The sequence below is a fragment of the Balaenoptera borealis genome (genome assembly GCF_965194805.1).
Source record: "Balaenoptera borealis genome assembly, chromosome: 3".
Lineage (NCBI taxonomy): Eukaryota > Metazoa > Chordata > Mammalia > Artiodactyla > Balaenopteridae > Balaenoptera > Balaenoptera borealis.
Window position 1 is genome coordinate 132,190,790 of NC_138866.1, and position 20,585 is coordinate 132,211,374.

Below are 20,585 nucleotides of genomic sequence, written 5' to 3' on the forward strand. Positions count from 1 at the left end.
ATTCTTTTTCTTAAAGAGAGCTCCTGAAGTTGTATAAGCTAGCAGCTCCACGAAATTTGGATCTGCCCTAGCAAATTCATTTTAGCTGTGAATTTTCCAGGTGAGAAGAGAAAATAGTTTAACAAAGAGCAATCTAGTAACATAACAAAAAAGGGCAAAACCTACAGAAAGGACTGATGTTACAGGGTAACCTCTGCAGGTGGTAAAAAATCCTGAAGGTTTTTTCGAGAGATTTTTCCTTTACCAAGCCCATTAGAAATAGATTAACAGCACTTTTGATTTTTTGATACCTTATTCTGCTCAAAGTGTTTTTACATTCACCTAACACTTTAGAAATAACTACCTAAGTTTCTTAAGTTACTGTTAAATGTTATGTCATTAGAAAAAAATAAGTCACTGTTAAATGTTATTTCATGAGAAAAGAAATCTAATCTTGAATCAGTGCGAGTCACCTGTCTTTCCGTCTAAACCAGACGTCCACTTACGCACATGTACAACATTCTCCTGGAAGCATGATGCTAAGCAACTTATATTCCTGGGAAGAGATGGCAAATAGAAAAAGTAAGAAAGAGGGACAGCCAGATCCCTGAATTCTTATGCTTCTCTGCAGGCTTACCAGCAGATGTGTTGTAATTCTTTCCCATCAATTTTGAAAGGTATTATTGATGATTTCACTCCCAGGAATTAAATTCAACCCTACCCAAAGAAGGGATAAACTGGACAATTGCTCTTCAGCTCTAAAAGCTCACTACTTACCTAAAATGTATTTAAATAATTATTTTGTCCATGCTGTTTCATAATAATTAGTTCAGTAGAAAATAATGTTTCTGAAAATATAAGCCTTCCCTTAATAATAAAAAAATATTAGAAATCATACTGGAACGTATAATGTATATTGTACATCAGCTAATAATCCAGTTGTCAAGTGACCAATGGCCAGAAGAGATCACTAGAGTTTTTGGGAACCACTCAGAATTTAAGATCACATTTTAATGCTCATTAATTTGTGTAATTCCAATTATATGGTATAACATTTGACTATTTTTCTGACTTAAAAAAGAATGCACAATTAATCAAGTCTTCTTTCTGGGCCATAGAATAATTTTGAACAGGAGATGTTAACCCTTGCTTTAAAATTAGTGTCAAAAATAGTTTTATTATGCAAATATTCGGCAAGCATATTTTCCCTTTCATGGACATGAAAATTCACATTTGAGCCTTATAATTAAATTAACACATCAAGAGAATCATGCATGAAATTAGTGTTTCAAGATAAAAAGTGACTATATGGGCAAGACTGGTGTCATGATGTCAAAAAATTGTAGTTGAACTATAGTCTTTGAACTCCCTTAATATTGTAATGATATGGTGACTTTACATTTTAGGTATCATTTAAAAATAGCACATACCAAGGGCAACTCTAGCCGCAGATGCATCATAATTGATCCAGAAGGATACCCATGAGAGAATTGTAATTAGGATAGAGGGCATGTAGGTCTGGAGAATGAAGTATCCAATGTTTCTCTTCAACCGAAAGCTCAGTGAGAGCCGAGGGTAGGCACCTATGGTAAATAGACAGGAGTTACACTGGAGATCAGACACAGCAGACAAAGAGTTTGCTTTGACTTCCAGGGATCAACAGCATGCATTTAAAAAGTCCAGAATGGAGGGGTGGTCCACAACCATGCAATCTGCTTCTGCACACCTAATGGTACCCATCGAGAACTTGGGAGAGGAATGATTTTCAGTCTATGTATGAGGTCATTATGAGGATACTCTTCTAAGGTTAAATACTCAGCTGAGAAATGTCCCTGAGAAAACTTTGGGGGAAGCCTTTAGCTTCAAACACAGAATAGTGCCACATATCTCATTTAGTTTTCAACTAATGGTCCCCTTCTCCATTGTAGATAGGAGAGATTTGGCTCAAGGCTTTACTGAGCAAAATGGTTTTTATCAGTCATCCCCTGTCAGCCCATCTAGAGCAACAGTGCACAGATGTTTGAGGCACTGACCCTGGACCACCTGGGATAGCTCAGGGACCCCCACCCGAGAGCTGGAGAGGCACAGAGGGCAGGAGTGTACTCTGAGATGCTCTGTTCCAACCACAGGAAAGGCATCAAGGAGAGCTGAGGAGAAGCACCCAGTCTGCTTTCCTGTATTTGAATCCCAGTGCTAACCTCCTGATGTGCATATCCCACTTAGACAGCCTTGAACCCCACCACCACTGCCAGTGCAGAGTGAGAAAAAAGCCCACTGCTTATGCCACCTATAGCTATATATTTGCCTTTTCTGTTTGATTTTGTTTTTCTTGGAGCAAGGCAAGTGTGGCTTCCATTTCCTCCTGTCCATTTCAACAGTCCACTTTATCAGTTTCAAACTTCTCAGCTCTCAATTTTCTGGACTCAACTGAGGTTGCTGGAAGGTCAACCTTCTCTAATCATCAACTTCCTTGCCTCCTCCCCTCCTGCCTTCACTGATGGGTGGTGCTCTGTTCCTGAGATTCTTCCACCCAAAACTTCAGGAGGCCTCACTTTTCTTGCCTTCCTCCTACTCCAAGCCTGAGAGGCTCCTGTTCTCCTCCTGCCTCAAAGTATATGCATTTTCCCGACTTTACTCCACATCCCTTTCTGGTTTTGTCCCTATATTCTATCCCTTTTCCAAGTATATGCATTTTCCTGACTTTACTCCATATCCCTTTCTGGTTTTGTCCCTATATTCTATCCCTTTTCCAGTTTGATTCATTCGTATGACTGTTTCTTCTACGTAGTAGATGAAAGACTTTAACCTCTAGGCTCCTACTTTAGCATCAACCACATTTTCAGCCAAATTATATAAAGGAGAAAAGAAATCGCCTAATGGACCCAGCATTTAAAAGCTGACAATCTGGAAATTTCCTCCAATCTTTTATGTGCCTGTGTGTATAGTTTCTTTTATATAACTCTGATCAAATGCATATATCGTATTGTCACCATAGCATAAACATTTTCATCCTTATTACAAATTACTTATAAATACAATTTTAAATTTTTCCTAATTTTCCATCAAATACATACACATGTATTCTATAGTTTATAAATACATTTTCCTGAATGCGATAAATTTAGGGTATTTCCATTTTTACAAAACTTTAAGTAATATTCTTAGGGATACCTTTGAGTAGAGCCCTTTCGTTATGTTTAAACTTATTGCCTTAGGATGAATGTGCCAGAAGAGGAATTACTAAGCCAATGTTGAAGGCTTTTGATACATATTCCCAAATTACTTTGTAAAAGAACCACACAAGCATACATGCCACTATGAGTACTTTATAGAAGTGCCTATTTCATTTTATAAACATAACAATATTACATAATATTTCTTAAAAATAACTTTTGTTAATTTCCTTGGGAAAATTTGTCCTTTCAACCACTTTCTTTAATTGATCACTTCCTAAATGTTTGTTTTTCCCGATTTTAACTTTATAAATAATCTAATTATACTATTCATTCATCTTTCTCATTTTTTGTTCCTCTTACTGTTTTTACCTATTCATTTAAGTTCTTTTGATACTAATCCTTGCTTGTATCCTCCGCAAGCATTTTCCCGGTTATTTGTTTAAAAATTTGAATAGGATAAAGTGGGGGACATATAAAAACAAGTTTTTGTATGTAGTTGAGTCTATCCATTTTATTTTTTTCCCTGTGATTTTTAAAACCTGTTTTTAGGTTTAGATAAGTTCACAATAGAGAGCTAACCACAAACCTATTTTGAGGGTTGGCAATTTGATATGAAGTGAACATGCATGTTGGTTTTTGTTCCACAAACAACTAACCAAGTTTTCCAATACATCTATGAAATAAAGCTTCTGCTGACATAGATTTGATACACTCTTTTGTTTTATAGTACATTCCATATCTATGGACATGGACATGGACATGTCCATAGACATGATGTGCCCATGAGCCAAGTCAGAGCCCTGCCTGGGCTTTGACACCTCTGGGTCCCCAGCCCCATATGTTTCAAAAGCACAGTCATCCCGTGTTCAACAACTTTTAAGGCTTCGCATAAAGGTCAAAATAGTCATCCGGGAATTTTAGTTTCTCCAAAATGTTTTCCCAATTTAATGTTAGTTTTATTTTCCACCATGTCTCTGCATTAAGCATAACATTTTCTAGCCAAGAAGTATCCTCATTGCCTCAAAATAATTGTCCATATTTCTTGCCTCTGCTGATTCACACCCACTGTTCTCCCCTTAAGAAATGTCTTCCTTTAACCATACTTCAAGGCCTTGGTCAAATGCCACATCTTCCATAAATCCTTTCTTTTTCTTCCCTCCAAGTGTAAGTAAGTACCTTCTTATTTTCTTTCCTCTTTAAAGTTATAATTATTAATATTTACCAAGGTAAGATCTTCCTTAGTAAGCTGTACATACCCCTAGGCAGAGTTTGTGAGGTACTGTATTTTTCATATACTGTCATGCCTAGTTAAACGTCTAAACCATCTCTGGCTATTAATAAATGCATCTGTGTACTGAGAGAATGAAAACAGGCATATTTGGTTTATTTATGCGACTCTTTGGCAAGTTTAATACTCAAAACAGTCAGTACTTCTATTAAATATTAGTTTGAAATCCCATAGCAACTTAAACATTTTTTTTAAATAAATTTATTTTATTTATTTATCTATTTATTTTGGCTGCGTTGGGTTTTTGTTGCTGCGTGCGGGCTTTCTCTAGTTGCAGTGCACGGGCTTCTCATTGCGGTGGCTTCTCTTGTTGCGGAGCACGGGCTCTAGGCACACGGGCTTCAGTAGCTGTGGCACGTGGGCTCAGTAGTTGTGGCACACGGGCCCTAGAGCACAGGCTCAGTAGTTGTGGTGCATGGGCTTAGTTGCTCCGCGGCATGTGGGATCTTCCCAGACCAGGGTTTGAACCCGTGTCCCCTGCATTGGCAGGCAGATTCTTAACCACTGCACCACCAGGGAAGCCCACAACTTGAACATTTTTACTGAAGTAACTTCAAAATCAGATCTTAGTTTGCAGTTTCATGGCAATCTCATGCCTTTACTTGTCATTTGCTATTTTATGTTCCAGATATTTGTCACTATATCCACTCTACTTGGAATGTTGTTTTATTCCATCAGGATAGACTGGCTCATGTTGTAGTAGCAAAAGACCCCTCAAATCTCAGTAGCTTTACAACAAAGATTTTTTTTTTCTTTCTTGTGCTCCATAGCCACTTAGCTTCCTCTATCTGGAAGACAGCTGGACACTGTGGAAGAAGTGCCACACATACTTCCCATCACATTTCATTGTCCAGAGCAAGTCTCACTGTCAATCTTTATGTCCCTGGAGTAGGACAGTTCAATCCTCTCCTAGGGAAGAGCAACAAATATTTTTTGAATGATAATGCAATCTACCATATTCCCCAACTTTCCATTTTCTGAGTCAACTTTCTTAACTTTTTCCAAAGTACATCTTCTTTAGGAGAACTCTTCCCTACAAGGCAAATATTGATACTTATGCAATGAAGTACAACTGATACTCTTTTGAGAATACTTGCCCCAGGCAACATGGGGACCAATGATACACTTGCATAGTCAAACACTTGGAAGGTCATTAGTGACCCTGAGAAAGGGAATATTACTCAGATTTCAAAACTATGTATTCACCAAGGTACTCATTAACACAGAACATAGAATTAAGAAAATATACTATTTTCTTATGTATTTGTTTAGTAAATACATTCTATTTCTTAAATATGAAATATACCTTCAAATCAACAAAATTTTTAGGCATTCACCATGTGCCGCCCCCCCAATCCCAATCTCCTAATCCCACAGGTGGGAATGTTAGTGGAGGAAACAACAAAGATGAATAAGAGGATAGTCTATGCTCTCAACTAGCTCCTAATCTGTCAGAGAGACTCATACAGAACCGGCCTCGGTAAACCAGAGGTAAGAGCTACACTGGATATTCTAGGGGACAAGATTTAAGAAAGGTTTCACGGTATCTGAACTGAGATACTACTGGTTGAATAAGAGTCTTTACAGGCAGAGAAGTAGAATAGCCTTCAAGGTAAAAGATCTACCGGGGCCAAATGAAGAAAAGCCTTTCAAGATACCATGAGACAGAGACCTCAGAATGTTAATAAACACAAGAATCTTCAGAGGTGTAAAGACCCATTCTTCTAGGCAAAGACTTTTGCCATTTGGTGTGCATCTTCAAGAACACATAGAGTCTTTGTGTAGCTCTGTTAGATAAAGTCCTGACACTGGTACAACAGATGTCCTGATGTATCCTGTATCTATGGAGAAACTCCTCAAATGATCATAATGAGTGGCTGATAATTTAAAGTTGAGAAGTAGTGAGTCAGCTGCACCAAGACATAACCTTCAAAAGAGCAATAGAAGCTTACAAATTACAACAGAAAGGCACAGAAGCCCTAAAGTCTGTGTGCCAATGCAGATGTGGACAGGTCCACAAGTAGATGCTGAGTAAAAAGACAAAGGTACAGTCCCTAAATACAAGTGCACTGTTCTGGTTCAGGGCTTCCTTGGCAAAACTATCTATCGAAGATGCTGATCTCAACCCTTTCTCCCCAGATGCACTAAAAGTTGTGGCCAGAAACAAGGCTCTGGATCTCTCATCCAGCCTCAATTAATAGCACTTTCTAAGGCATTAATATTGTTGAAGAACTCATAAAAATGTGGATGCAGAGTATCATGTCACCTTTGCGTGAGCCACTCAAATGTATCTATAAAGTAACAAGCTGATATTTTAGCAACTGCAGCAGAGCTGGCCTATGTACATATACCTGTCCCCCTCCAAGGCAGCCACCATGGGGGCTCGCCCATAATTGCCTAGGAAGCTTTGTGAGCTCGGTGCTGCTCTTGGGGTCTTTATGATGCTGTCTCATTCAATATCTACCTTTTTTACTTTACAATACAACCTAAAGTTCAAAATGGTGTTCCTAATTTTCTCACCTGCATTGCTAGTCACCTTAATTAATATATGTTCAAAAATTCCATAAAGGAAAGGAGATATATGAAATAGGAAAGAGAGAAAGAGGTAAAACAAAACTTTTTCAAAGACTGTCTCAACCAGGCAATGATTCTCTTTCTGATCCTCCATAGTAAAGCCAGAATGTTCTATCCTATGACTCTGAAGCAAAGAGCAGAGGCATCTGAGTGATCCAGGTTCAGGCTCAGGGTTTATTTGGGATATTCCTTTAGGAAGCTGGCTATCCTCTCAGACCCTTAGTTTCCTTGTGTGTAAAATTAGGGCAAGAACATCACAAGTGAAAAAAGAAAAAATATAAATTATACTCCATTGATTACAAACTATTATTCTGCAAAGGAAACCATCAAGAAAATGAAAATACAGTCCACAGAAAGGGAGAAAATATTTGCAAATCATGTATCTGATGAAGAACTTGTATCTAGAATATATAAAGAAGGTTTACAAAAAATACAAACAGCCCAATTTAAAAATGGGCAAAGGACTTGAATAGATATTTCTCCAAAGGAGATAAGACCAGTGTCTAGTAAGTACATAAAAGATGCTCAACATCTTACTCATTAAGGGAATGTAAGTCAAAACCACAATGAGATGCCATTTCATACTATTAGGATGACTACAATAAAAAAGAGAGACAATAACACATGTTGGTAAGGATGTGGATAAATTAGAACCCTCATGATTGCTTATAGAACTTAAATGGTACAGCCACTTTAAAAAACAGTTTGGCAGTTCCTCAAAGGGTTAAACATAGTTATCGTATGACCCAGCAATTGCAATCCTAAGTACATATGTAATGCAAATGACAACTTATGATGTCCACAGAAAAACGTGTGCATGAATGTTCATAGCAGCTTTACTCCTGATGACCTAAAGGTGGAAACAGCCCAACATTCAACAACTTTATGTATGGTTAAACAAAACATGATATAGTCATACAATGGAATATTATTCAGCAATAAAAAGGAATGAAGTATTGATAAATGCCACAACAAGGATGAACCTTGAAAACATCATGCTGAGTGAAAGAAGCCAGACATATAGGACCATACAGTGTATGATTCCATTCACATGAAATTTACAGAATAGGCAAATCCATAGAAACAGAAATTAGATTAGTGGTTACCCAGGGTTAGGGTTGGCAGATTGGGGGAAATGGGGAGTGACTGCTAATGAGCACAGGGTTTCTGGGGTGATGAAAATATTTGGAAATTGATTGTGGTCATGATTACAAAACTCTGTAAATACACTAAAAACAATTGAATTATATACTTTAAATGCTTAAATTTTATGGTATGTAAATTACATTTTAACAACTCTGTCATAAGAAAAAGAATACCTACCATGTGTACTTTACTGGAAATTAAATGGCTTAATTCATTCATATCAAGTACCAAACATACTATCTGGCTGCAAATACACACTCAATAAAAGCAAGTTCCTTCTTCCTTTCCTTTCTCTCCTCTATGGTGACTTCTGTGCTCAAGATTCTGTAATCTAAGCATTTTTACCACTGAGCATATTTTAAAAATTGTGTGGAAGTCTTAAAAGCAATTCCAAAAGATGAAGGTACAAGAGAGTTAGTTTTGCAAAGGAGGTGTGGGACAATGACTTTCTGAGGAAATCTGGCTTCTGTAGTGAGACATATTTCATAGGTCAGGAGCCCTTAAAGGAAAATGATTTCATAGCAATAAGATGAGATAGTTAAGCTCTCCTTTGGCACCGAGAGTAAGTTTGCTCTAGTTCCGCCATTTTGCACAGAGATTAGTAGTATTTGGCTAGTAAGCACAGGTGACTTGTCTCTAAGGATCCTTCTAAAAACAGTCGATGAGGAAAAAAGAATGGGAATTTGTCTCTGGAATTTAAAAGACAATGAGATATAGATGATAATTCCTTCTTCTAACCTTTCATATAATATTGGCTCTAGACCTATAGTAGATGTTATTTAGAGACCCAATGAGTACTAATTTGATCACAGGGCTTTACTTTAGGAAAAAACTAAAGCACAGAGTTCACGAATGGACTCTAGAGAAAATTAAGTGCATGTATTAAGGGTGTGGCATGCAGACTTTTAAAAATTTTGTAATTTGTTTCATAATCATAATTGAAAAGCAAAATAGTATTTTGAAAGTTGATTTTTGAAGAATAGAAAATTCAGGTATCTTAACAGAAATGTATCATCATCATTTATTTTTAAATCCTTTTCTTATTCTTTCTTCTAATCTTGGCAGAAGTATTTTGAAATGAAGTCAGAATGTATCAGTCCAAATGTACCCCGGAAAAAAAGGAGAGAAATAAAAACATCACATAAATAAAGGGGCATATTAAGTAACTTGTTCTCCATGAATTTATCAAAAATCTCAGTCTTTTGGCTCAAAGAAAATGAAAAAGTTAGGAGTAAATTTCAGATTTGGCAAAAACCTTATATACCAAATTTTGTGGGTCAGCAGAAGTACATTCAAGACCAGTACAAAAGCTGAAGTCCCAATGAAGTGATCCTGTGTCCAGAGTGATATTTAAAGGGCTCTTTGATTGTTAGCTGGATATGCTTGTTGAAATAAATTTAACACAGTATTTCTTTTAACCTAATCCTCTTACTATCTGCCATTGAAGTGCTTTGCTCACATTTTCACAGCTTCGTATTGTTGCAACCAAGGACTCAGATCTCCTGACTTTGAGCTTTACAGCACTTTCCTCAATAGTACACTATTATGGATAAGTGTTTCCTCTCTATAATGTTATCAGAAACATACAGAATTAAATGATTTATATTTACTGAACTGTGATTATAAAAAATGTATCCCAAATTTCCTTCTTTTTTACTCTCATGTAATTAATAGTCCAAGCTAAATAAGAATTAAATATTTAAATAACTGTAAATTTTTCTGAAAAAATAAAGAGGAGTGAAAAATAAGCTATGGTGTTTGAGTATTGTGGAATAGGTAACCCTTCTATTGGAAACAACTGGGAAAAATGGACAAAACTTAAATACATCTCCTTAGAGGCACTGGAGGGATAACAAGCCAGTAAGAATATGAGCCAAGGTTTGGGAGAAAAAGTAAACTGGGAGAGGTGAGCTCCATGTTTCAGATAGCTGTAGTTTCTATAACAGAAAGATGAGAAGCTAAGTAGAACATCTGACAGACTCATGGAACAAAGGGAGCAAAAACTGGAGATAGACACCATCAAATAGGGATTCCAAAGAGCTCTGTCCAAGATGTAAAGATAAATCAGAAGGATTCAAGCAAGTGCAAGGAATGAATCTGAACTCAGTATTACCCAAATCCCAGAAAGTAAATGAAGCTTGTTCTGGATTGCTAATGCCTGTAGATGCCTGACAGAGGCAAGCATAAATTCTCTTGGAAGAAAGAAAACATCATCATAGATTTTGAATTATATCTATAATTTTCCCATGTACAATAGTAGCAGATTAGACACAGATGAAGAAAGAATTGTTGAACTGAAAGATAAACCAGAAGAAAATTTCCAGAGTGAAGCATGAAGAGAAAATAAAAAATTCAGAAAGCAAGGTGAGATATATAGAAGATATAGTGACAAGATCCAATGTTGGAATTGTCAGAATTGAAATTGGAACCCTAGAAGGAGAAAAGCAGAGAGAAAATGGAGGAAAAGCAATGGTGGCTGACAGAGCTCTAAAACTGCTGAAAGACCTCAAGCCAAAGATTCAAGAAGATCTACAAACTCCAAGAAGAATAATTAGAGAGAAAATTATATCTTGGTACATCATAAATGCCAGTGAAATCAAAACAAAGAGAAAAATTATAAAAGGATCTGGAGGGGGAGGAAAAACAGATTAATTTGAAAGTAGCACCAATTAGACCAACAACTCTCTTCTTAATAGAAACAATGGACACTAGGGAAAATGAAGTCATATCTTCAAATGGAAAAAGAAAAAATGCCAACCTATCTTTCTGTAACCAGGAAATGTATCCTATAAGAATAAATATTATATAAAGTCATACACAGATTGTTTAAAAAAAAAAAAAAAAAAAACTCTAGAAGAAATTTGACCAGGAGACTCACACTAAAGAAAATATTTTTAAAATATTCTTCTTTAGGCAGAAGGAAACATTCACAGATAGACTTGGTGGTAAAGGAAAGAATGAATAACAAAGAAAAGAGGATTATTTATAATTACATCTAAGTGAAAATTTCCTGCATCTAATAACAATAATAATATGGTAAAGGGTTTAAAATATATATAAAATTATAATACATAATGACAATAGCATATATAAGTCAGAATGAGGAAATATGGAATCCAAATGTACAAAGGCCCCTCCAATGCTCGGGAATAGGTAAAAATACCATCTCAGATAAATTAACAGAAGTAATAAATACTTTAGCAAGGTTGTTCAATACAAAATCATTGTGTTCTTATATACCAGCAACAAATAAGAAATTATGTTAAGAAAATTTTACCATCTATAATAACATCAGAAAATATCAAACATATAGAAAAGTTTAACAAAGATGTACAAGTTTTCTACACAGAAAACTCTAAATGTTATTGAGACAAATTAAAGAAGACCAAAATGAGAGATAAAATATATACAGATTGAAAGAATTATAACAAGGTCACTTTTCACTAAATTAACTAATACATTCCCAATAAAAAGCCAAACCATTTTTTAAATGAAAATTAATGATTTGATTATAAAAGTTTTATGGAAATGTAAAGGGCCCAAAATAATCATCAGCAGTAAATAAAAAGAAAGGGAAGGAAGGATCTGTTCTACTTAAAAGCTACAGTAATCCACACAGTGAGGGAAGTGTACAAAGATGGATAAATAAACCCATGGCACAGAATACAAAGTCCAAAAACAGATCCATGCACATACAAACAATTTATGACAAAGGTGTTGCTGCAAGAGCAATGATGCTGTGTAAAATAATAAAACTTTCACACCTTTCACCAAAAAATGAATTCCAGGTGGACTGTAGGTCTCAATGTAAAAAGTACATTTTTGTAACACATTATAACCTGTATAAGTTTGCATCCAGAATTTATAAATAACTTCAATAAATTATTGACAGGAAATTCACAAAAAAAGACTTGCATAGGTAATTCACAAAAGAGGATCTCCAAAGAGTCATTAGGGAAAGGTGCTCAGTCCCACTAGCACTCAGAGAAATGGAAGTTAAAACCACAAGACATCACCCAACACCCGACAGGTGACTTCCATGTGAAATATTAGCAAGGTCGTTCTGGGGCTAAAGGAACACTCAGGCATTACTGCTATGAATGTAAGTTAGTAAAACCACTTTGGAAAACAGGTTGGCATAATCATTAAGCTTGAACATTCATAATTACACTTTTAAGCATATTCTCAACATTTATGTGAGCATTTATTCACAAAAAAACAAGTACAAGAATGTTCACAGAGGCATTACTCATAATCTCCACCTGCAGTAGACTGGAAAAATAAATTGTGGTGTATTTACACAGTAGTATAGCAAGGAAAATAAATGAACCATAGCGATACTGATGGATTTCACAAACATAATGTTCAGTTAAAGAAGGTAGTCACAAAATAATTTAAACTCTACTATCCCATTCAATAAAGTTCAAAAACACAAAATTAACTATACTGTAACAAGATAGTGGTTTCCGTTGAGAAGGAGGAATGTAAAGAAATTAGGAGGGGTCATAGTGTGGATCTTGGGAGTGCCCACAGCATTCTACTTTTTGACCTGATGGCAGTTACACGATTTTCATTTTCTGATAATTCACTTAGTACTATATTTATATTTTAAATATTTTTCTGTATGTACATATACAGAAAAGTTATAAAAATTATCCTTAAAGTCATAAAAATCTATAAGTCTTTGTATTAAAAATAAAGCATGAGAAAAATTCTAAATCTTCCTAGGAGTGTCTGCTTTAATTAATTACATTCTATTAGAAGGTTCACCAACTGATGTTTGACAATTTATGCAAAATTTTCACATATTTCTTAAAGAATTGAGATCTGTTTGCTTTAAGGTCATTCAGCTTGATATTTCTGGCACATCCCAAATACTTCAGCAACACATGTATATTTATTATGTTTAACTAAGTAGAAATTAGATAAAAGAATTAGAAATTAGATAAAAGAATATTTCCTTTATTGAGATTCTGCTTGAGTCACTGGCTTAATTTCAGTAAGCAGAAAATAATGATATAATATTTGCTTTGCTAAGTTTTTTTGAAAGACGTTTTCAAACCCCAACATTTAAATAATTATGGCTTGCTTATCTAGAACAGGTTTAAAAGCTAAGTTCAGTAAAAATTTCTTACACGATTCCCAAAGCTTGTATAGAAGGACAATATCTTTTCAGGTTTCAGTCAAAAGAATTTCAAAGACTAATCTCAACTTGCACTTATTTTTAAAAATACATTTTCAGTATTTCCTGAAATTCAACCATAAACCACTAATGAGTCATAGAAAACTAGATCACACTTTAAAGTAGAAATCTGTGCAGTAAAAACATACTTTATTTGTAGGGTTAAAGCAGAAATGAAACATCAGGTAATCTCACATCTAGGTGACAGCAAGCTGCTCCCTTCTTTCATTGTTCCTCTTTAATCTGGTCTCTCTTTTCATTCTTGGAAAGACTTCCCCACGCATGTTTTCAGGTTTGGCTTAATTCTATAGACTGTAGGTGCTAAAGAATGATCTGAGTATTCACTTTATAAACTCTTTCCTTAAAAAATATAGCTCTGAATCAAGAAGGAATATTAGTAATAGATTCAGGACTTTCCAAGAAATCCAGTGGATTTAAATAGTGAATGATATACCATGGACCTAATGAAAGCTTTCTTTTTTCTCTTCTCTGTTTGACTTTCAAGCAGAATCTGTAATTGAGGTTTCAGTATTTTGTGGGAATCTTGAACATATGGTTATGAACAAATGAATTAATTCAGAAGATTTTAAATGAATGCCAGATATATAAGAGAGTGAGAGTAATAACATGACAATTGATAGAGGAATGATACAGTCAGACTGTGACTCGAAGCTTTTCAAAGGAAAAGGATAATTGGCAGAGATGCTCAAGGAAGGCCAATCAGAGGTGTTGGTGTTTCAACTGTCCATTGATGAATGTACTGGATATGAATAGAAAAAAGAGGAAGAGAATACATCAAATGTGGGCTGTAATAGGAGCAAAAGTCTTTAGGCAGCATGCAGGAGTGAGTGGAGGAGAGAAGAGCTGAATGCAGCAACTAAAACAAAGCTTTGTGTTGGGAATGTTTGTGAGCTAAACTGAAGAGGAGAGGTTAGAGCTAGACTTGGATCCACGGTGAAGGAGACTGGATTCCTTGCTGCTGCAGGCAAAGGCAAGTCATCACAGGTTCTGGAGCTGAAAAGTTGCTTCATGAAAACAGTGTTGCATGACCACTATTTATAATAGCCAAGACATGGAAGCAACCTAAATGTCCATCTGTCCACAGATGAATGGATGAAGAAGACATGGTTATCTATCTATATCTATCTATCTATCTATCTATCTATCTATCTATCTATCTATCTATCTATCTATCTATCTATCATCTATCTATCATCTATCTATCTATATCTATCTATCTATAGATATCTATATATCTATACACACACACACACACACACACACACAATGGAATATTACTCAGCCATAAAGAAGAATGAAATAATGCCATTTGCAGCAACATAGGTGGACCTAGAGATTATCATACTAAATGAAGTCAGACAGAGAAAGACAAACACCATATGATATCACTTACATGTGGAATCTACAATATGATACAAGTGAACTTATTTACAAAACAGAAATAGACTTACAGACATAGAAAACACACTTATGGTTACTAAAGTGGAAAGGGGGTAAGGGAGGGACTAATTAGGAGTCTGGGCTTAACAGATACACACTACTACATACAATCCTACTGTATAGCACAGGGAACTATATTCAATATCCTGTAATGAACCATAATGGAAAAAATATGAAAAAGTATAAATATATAACTGAATCACTTTGCTGTACACCAGAAACTAACACAACATAGTAAATCAACTATACGTCAATAAAAAATAAAAAAACCAAAGAGTGTTGCATGGCTACTAATTTGTCAGCAAAATGCAGGATGGACTGGAAGGCAGAGGCACATTTCTTGCCATTAAGGATTTCTAGACATTGGATGAATCAATTCTAGGTCCCTGGATTAAGAATTTGGCGGCCTCCAATCCCGACATCCGTTTTTAGAAACTTGCATAAACGCACTGTTCATCAAGAATGTACAGCCCATAGGGACTTCCCTGGTGGCACAGTGGTTAAGAATCCACCTGCCAATGCAGGGGACACGGGTCTGAGTCCTGTTCCGGGAAGATCCCACATGCCGTGGCGCAACTAAGCCCATGCACCACAACTACTGAGCCTGTGCTCTAGAGCCCGCGAACCACAAACTGCTGAGCCTGCGTGCCTACAGCCTGTGCTCTGCAACAAGAGAAGCCACTGCAATGAGAAGCCCACACACTGCAAGGAAGAGTAGCCCCCCACTGGCCGCAACTAGAGAAAGATTGTGTGTAGCAACGAAGACCCAACGCAACCAAAAATAAATAAATAAATAAATTAATTAATTAATTTAATTAAAAAAAAAGAATGTACAGCCAATTAATACCGGGAGGTAAGGGAAGGAATGACACAGATACCGTGGACAGGCACAGTAGACATTGTTTGTCATCCCAACAGCTACACGCTGTGTAACAAACCTTATAACATTAATATATAAAAGTATGGAAAATAATCATTTAAATAAAGCTTAAAAATATTAGTTTTTAAAATCTTTGTCAAAAAATATATCAGGGTTTCCTATTTGTCAGGAACCTTGTGGATTAATTTCTGTCTTTTCTAGCTTTACTGTGTAAATTTGGTCAAATCATTTTCATTCTTGAACATCAGTTTTCCTATACTTTAACTTGGGCTAATTTATTTGTCAAGTACCAGTCTCCCAGGGACATTAGTGAAAAATCTCAAACACAAGGTGCTATGAATTATAATGTAGCACGCCATTGTTATGGTTAGAAATCACAGTGAGTAATAAAGTTTTACTTCATTTTCTTTTGAGTTGTAAAATATTTTTTCTAAAGCCTATTTGCTGAGTCATGGCAGAAATGGAATAATTATTTGTTGAGGTGAACTAACTCAGTTATTTCTTTAAAATGCACTCATGAAACAAAGCTCCCTCCTTCTGGGCAAAGGCATACTTAATTTCCTCCCCAAGTACAAAGATGTTTTATGTGGATTTTTCTTTTAAAACATCATATTTTAGTACATTAAATATTTGAACATATAATGTTATTAATTTATATAGTATCTCTTTTGCAGAAATGATTCATTTGATTAGGGTTGAATACATACTTAATAATGACAGTCAAACTTCCTCTTGTAATTCAATAACCACGCAGTTTTCAAACTATTGAGTGGGCTAGATGCTGGGATATGTATTAGGGATACAAATATGAACCCCAAACAAGCCCTATTCTTAGGAAACCCTCAGATAAGCAATTAGGAGTCAGTTACATCATGCTCAATAATCCAGGAGAATAATGTCATACATTTTCTAATATTTAAAGCTCTGGGCAGCCACTGGAGTGTCTATTCTCAGACTCCTCAAAATATGCCTCATTCCTGGACCCACGCAATTTAATTAATGAAAGCTAATCAGTGCTCACCCTATTCTAGGCTCTTTATTTATACTAACTCATGTAATCCTCTACAATCCTACCAAATAGATATTATCAATGTCCTCTTTTTTTCAGAGAGATCACCACGGGTCACCCTGCTAGAAGGTTCCAGAGTCTGGACTTAAGCTCCGGCAGTTCTGGCTCCAGGGTCTGAGTCTTTAAACCTCGTACATACTGTCTCTTGAACTCGAGCTCTCTTATTGTGGCTCAATTCCCGCTAAACACCCCACTAGGTAAGAGGCTACCTGATGTCATCCGGGGCACACTGCTGAATGCATGCAGGCTGTGAGCAGTCCCACTGGACCAGACACTCCCTGTTCCCTCTCTGACCCAGGGTTCAGCCCCATGCCTAGTTCATGCCAGCCATTGAGTGAATATTCATTACTCCTTTTGTATGTATTCCCTGCCCTGCAGCCTGCAACCTCATGTTACCCAGGAGATGGATTAGGACTCTACCTCTTGGGAAACCACAGCAAGAAGCCATTCACAAGGTCCTCAAAGAGGCAGGACAAGGGAGAGGTCGGCCAGCCACAGAATTACGCTTGCATGACCCTGAGAAGGAGCATCTCCAGAAACCTCCAGAGTGTTGTGTCTTTCCTAATCCCTTTTCTGAGAATTCTCTTTCAGGCTAGAGAATCCTTCAGTCCAGTTTACTGACTGAAATCTCATTAATTCAGAACACTTGTGTAAAGGAAAATAAATTAGTATAATATTTAATTTTGAAATAGTTTTGTAACAATGTGGCTTATGATGTTTCTACATAAGTAAGCAAATTAGAATAATTTTAAAGTGCAGGATCTTTGAAGGATGGGAGGTTTATAACTGACTGATACGGAGCTCCTGGTGACACCCTGCGAATGCAGAAACTTGGTGAGCACAGAAAAGAGGACTCAACACTGCATTCTGAGGGCATGATCACTCTCAGCAGAGTTTAAGTATTTGCCCCCATTTCTGCAGTGTGTATCTTCTCCAGATGTGTTTAGGATATGTTCTGCCATATACATAGTTAAAAGAAAGACAGAGACTGCACCTAGAAAAAAGTGGATCCAGTGCTTTTGAGCAAGAGGATTCAGGAAGGCCATTCTATGTGGTTGCAGTTTCCCATGGAAGCACCACACCCTCCACAGATGCCTCATCAGGCTTTCAAGGAGGTTGCATGAAAATGCAATAAAAGGGCCTCCTGGCAGTGCCCTAACAACCCTATCTGCAATCTTCTAGACAAAGGCAAGCATGGGCAGGACTCCTACACCAAGACAACACTATCCCTGCGTTCTGAGCAGACCTCTGCTCACATCACTTGGAGCATGTAACAGTTTGAAACCCAGTTTTAAAAGCAATAAATCATTTTCTGCAACACATCACAGGGCAATTTTCATGGTTGTGGAAACTATTCCTTAATGATAAGCCCATGTGCCTTTTGGTCTCACCGCCCACCCGAGGTGAGCACCTCCGTGCGTACTCTACAGAGACTGCAAGCACATTTGCAGGATGTCTTGCAACACAGGAGAAGGTGGCACCGCATGAAGATGGACCTTAAACATTCAGGCTTCTGTCTCTACTTGCACGTCCCTTCGTTCTTGAGGCTGAGGTAGAGAGGAGAGAAACTGGCCCAGTGAGGACTGGCTGCATGTCCGCAGCATGGCAGGTATCCCACGAGGAGGGGACGGGGAGTGGGGTCAGCCGTGCCCAGGACAGGCCTCTCCTATGGGAGGGGTCGCCTTGAAGTTGCAGGCACTGGTGGTCAATGCAGCACTGAAGGAATGCAGAGCTGTCACCTAAGCCATCCTGGGGAGGCAGTGTGTGGGCAGAGCAGGGGCCAAACCTTCACAGAGGAAGAGCATTTCAATTAAGCTGAAGAATCAGTAGAAGGTGGCCAGGTGAAGGGATTCAAGGTGGCCATGGGTCACAGGCATTCAAGCTAGAGGCTACAGGCAGAGAGTGCAGGCCATGGGCTTCATGAATGCTGGCACAGGACCAGGGCTTAATGTGGTTTAAGCTACATTGTCAGGAGAAAGCCAAGATGGGAGATCCCAGCTCTGCCTTCTTGAGAATTCTCCACCCAGAGTTTGTGGTCTTTAGAATACCCTACAGTTTACGGAGTGCTTTTGTTTATTCTCTCATCTACAACACAGCATTCAGTAAGAACACCGAGGAAGCACTACCCATTGTGAGAGACATGGTTGGAACTTAATAAAACCTCAGCAAGTATAGACAGGAGAGTAGAAGATAACTACTCTGTCTTTGGACAGTTGAAACAAAGATGACAATGAAACCCAGGCCAGGGCAGCCTCCCAGATGATATTAGGAGCAGATGACCATGTCTGAAGAGGCATCACTAACTGCAGGTGCCCAGGTTCCTGGACCAGGGCTGACTGTCAGCCCAGAAGTGGGGAGAAGGTCTCTTACTTTTGACAGCACAGCACTTGCCTCCTCAGGTCTTCCTCCCTCTCCTTCCTTCCTGCCTCCAAGGCCATCAGTGGCCTCTTGTCTGCCCAGAATGAAAGCTGTTTATGTTATCAAACAAGGGTTGGTTAAATTCACCCTCAGTCTTTTAACTCTTCAATAACCAGTACAGAGAGCATCTCCTGGTCAGGTGCTCCTTCCTACCCATCAAAGCTTATCCATCCCCTCTAGATACAGAGAAAAGGGTACAGAAAATGATGAAATATTGATGATAGTCCTTTTTTGGATGACCGAGCACTGTGAATCAGCAGCAGGGTATTTCACAATGATAGCATCATGGCCAGGCAGCCAGTATCCCTCCAGGGAGTATGAGGGGATGCAGGACTCACCTGTGGCAAAGACAACATTCCTGGAGACCAGACGATGCTCCACGATGGAGAACTGTGGGAGCTCAATTCTCTCCACTCCAGTAACAGCCTTATCACCACCACGCCAGTAAAATTCAATGTCATCCGTGGTGTAGCCATCTGCCAGGAGAGAGAAGCAAGGACATGGCAGAAATGAAGCATTATTTTGTCTAAAGAAACTGTCACCAATAAAATGGAAGTAATAGCTTGCCCATGTTTGAAGTAAATTTGTTTGATGTGCTTGTCTATGAAAAGAAGCATCATCAAAGAACTAACTTTCAAATATTCTCATGTTACCTCTGTTGTCTGATTTGAACCAGGCTGAGAAACTGTGGCGGCAAAGTGCTCTGACCAAAGTTCTGTCTGCAAAGCCTAATGGTAGGGCTGGCCTCGACTTTGCACAGAAATGAATTAAAAACATATTCAAAGCACTGAATAAGATAGTTGGAAGAAAAAGTAAGAACTTGAGTATGAAGAATTCTGGAAAGGCAGCTCTCTCAAAAACTATTAAAAAGTTAAAACACTGAGGGTGAATTTGACCAATCAATGTTTGATAAAGTCAGGCATTTTTGGACAGTGTCATGAGGTGTTCCTGGCCATGAGCTTGGCCATCCTTAGAAATGCCTTTTGTAGGGACCCTCTTGGCCCTTAGAGATTTGAGCAGTGGTCTCAGCAGAAAGAGGAGTGGTCATTTGCCAGATTATAGCTCCAAAGCCAACTCTTGGCATGGTCTCATGCTCGCTCAGTAATTAATCAATGCTTCTTGAGAATGACTAAATAGGACAATAGTGTCTGATGTTATTTGCAGCATCCAGGAGTCTTCTAAAGAATTAGGTCAACTTTAGCGGTAAGGAAAATTAAAACTCACACCTGTAGAAAAATAGTCTATGAATATAAAAGACTTTTTGATTTGAACATATAACACAACAAGAGGCAGATACTAAATATCTGACATTAGACAAACAAATAGACCAAAGCTGTGGAGATGACTGCCCCCCACAGCCCCTGCTGGCTCCCTGGTCCCGTCTGCTGTCCTCCCTCCAGGATCACGGTGGG

General features: G+C 37.6%; 1 protein-coding gene across 2 annotated transcripts in view; it reads right to left on the reverse strand.

Moving 5' to 3' along the window:
* The window catches only part of GABRB3 (gamma-aminobutyric acid type A receptor subunit beta3), a 242,617-nt gene that overhangs the window by 17,513 nt on the left and 204,519 nt on the right, over positions 1 to 20,585 (reverse strand). For both annotated transcript variants that reach the window (XM_082385168.1, XM_082385167.1), the window contains exons 6-7: positions 19,512 to 19,649; positions 1,410 to 1,562 (exon numbers count right to left, since the gene is read on the reverse strand). In XM_082385168.1, the coding sequence (XP_082241294.1) occupies positions 1,410 to 1,562; positions 19,512 to 19,649 (291 nt within the window). The remainder of the gene's footprint in view (positions 1 to 1,409; positions 1,563 to 19,511; positions 19,650 to 20,585) is intronic.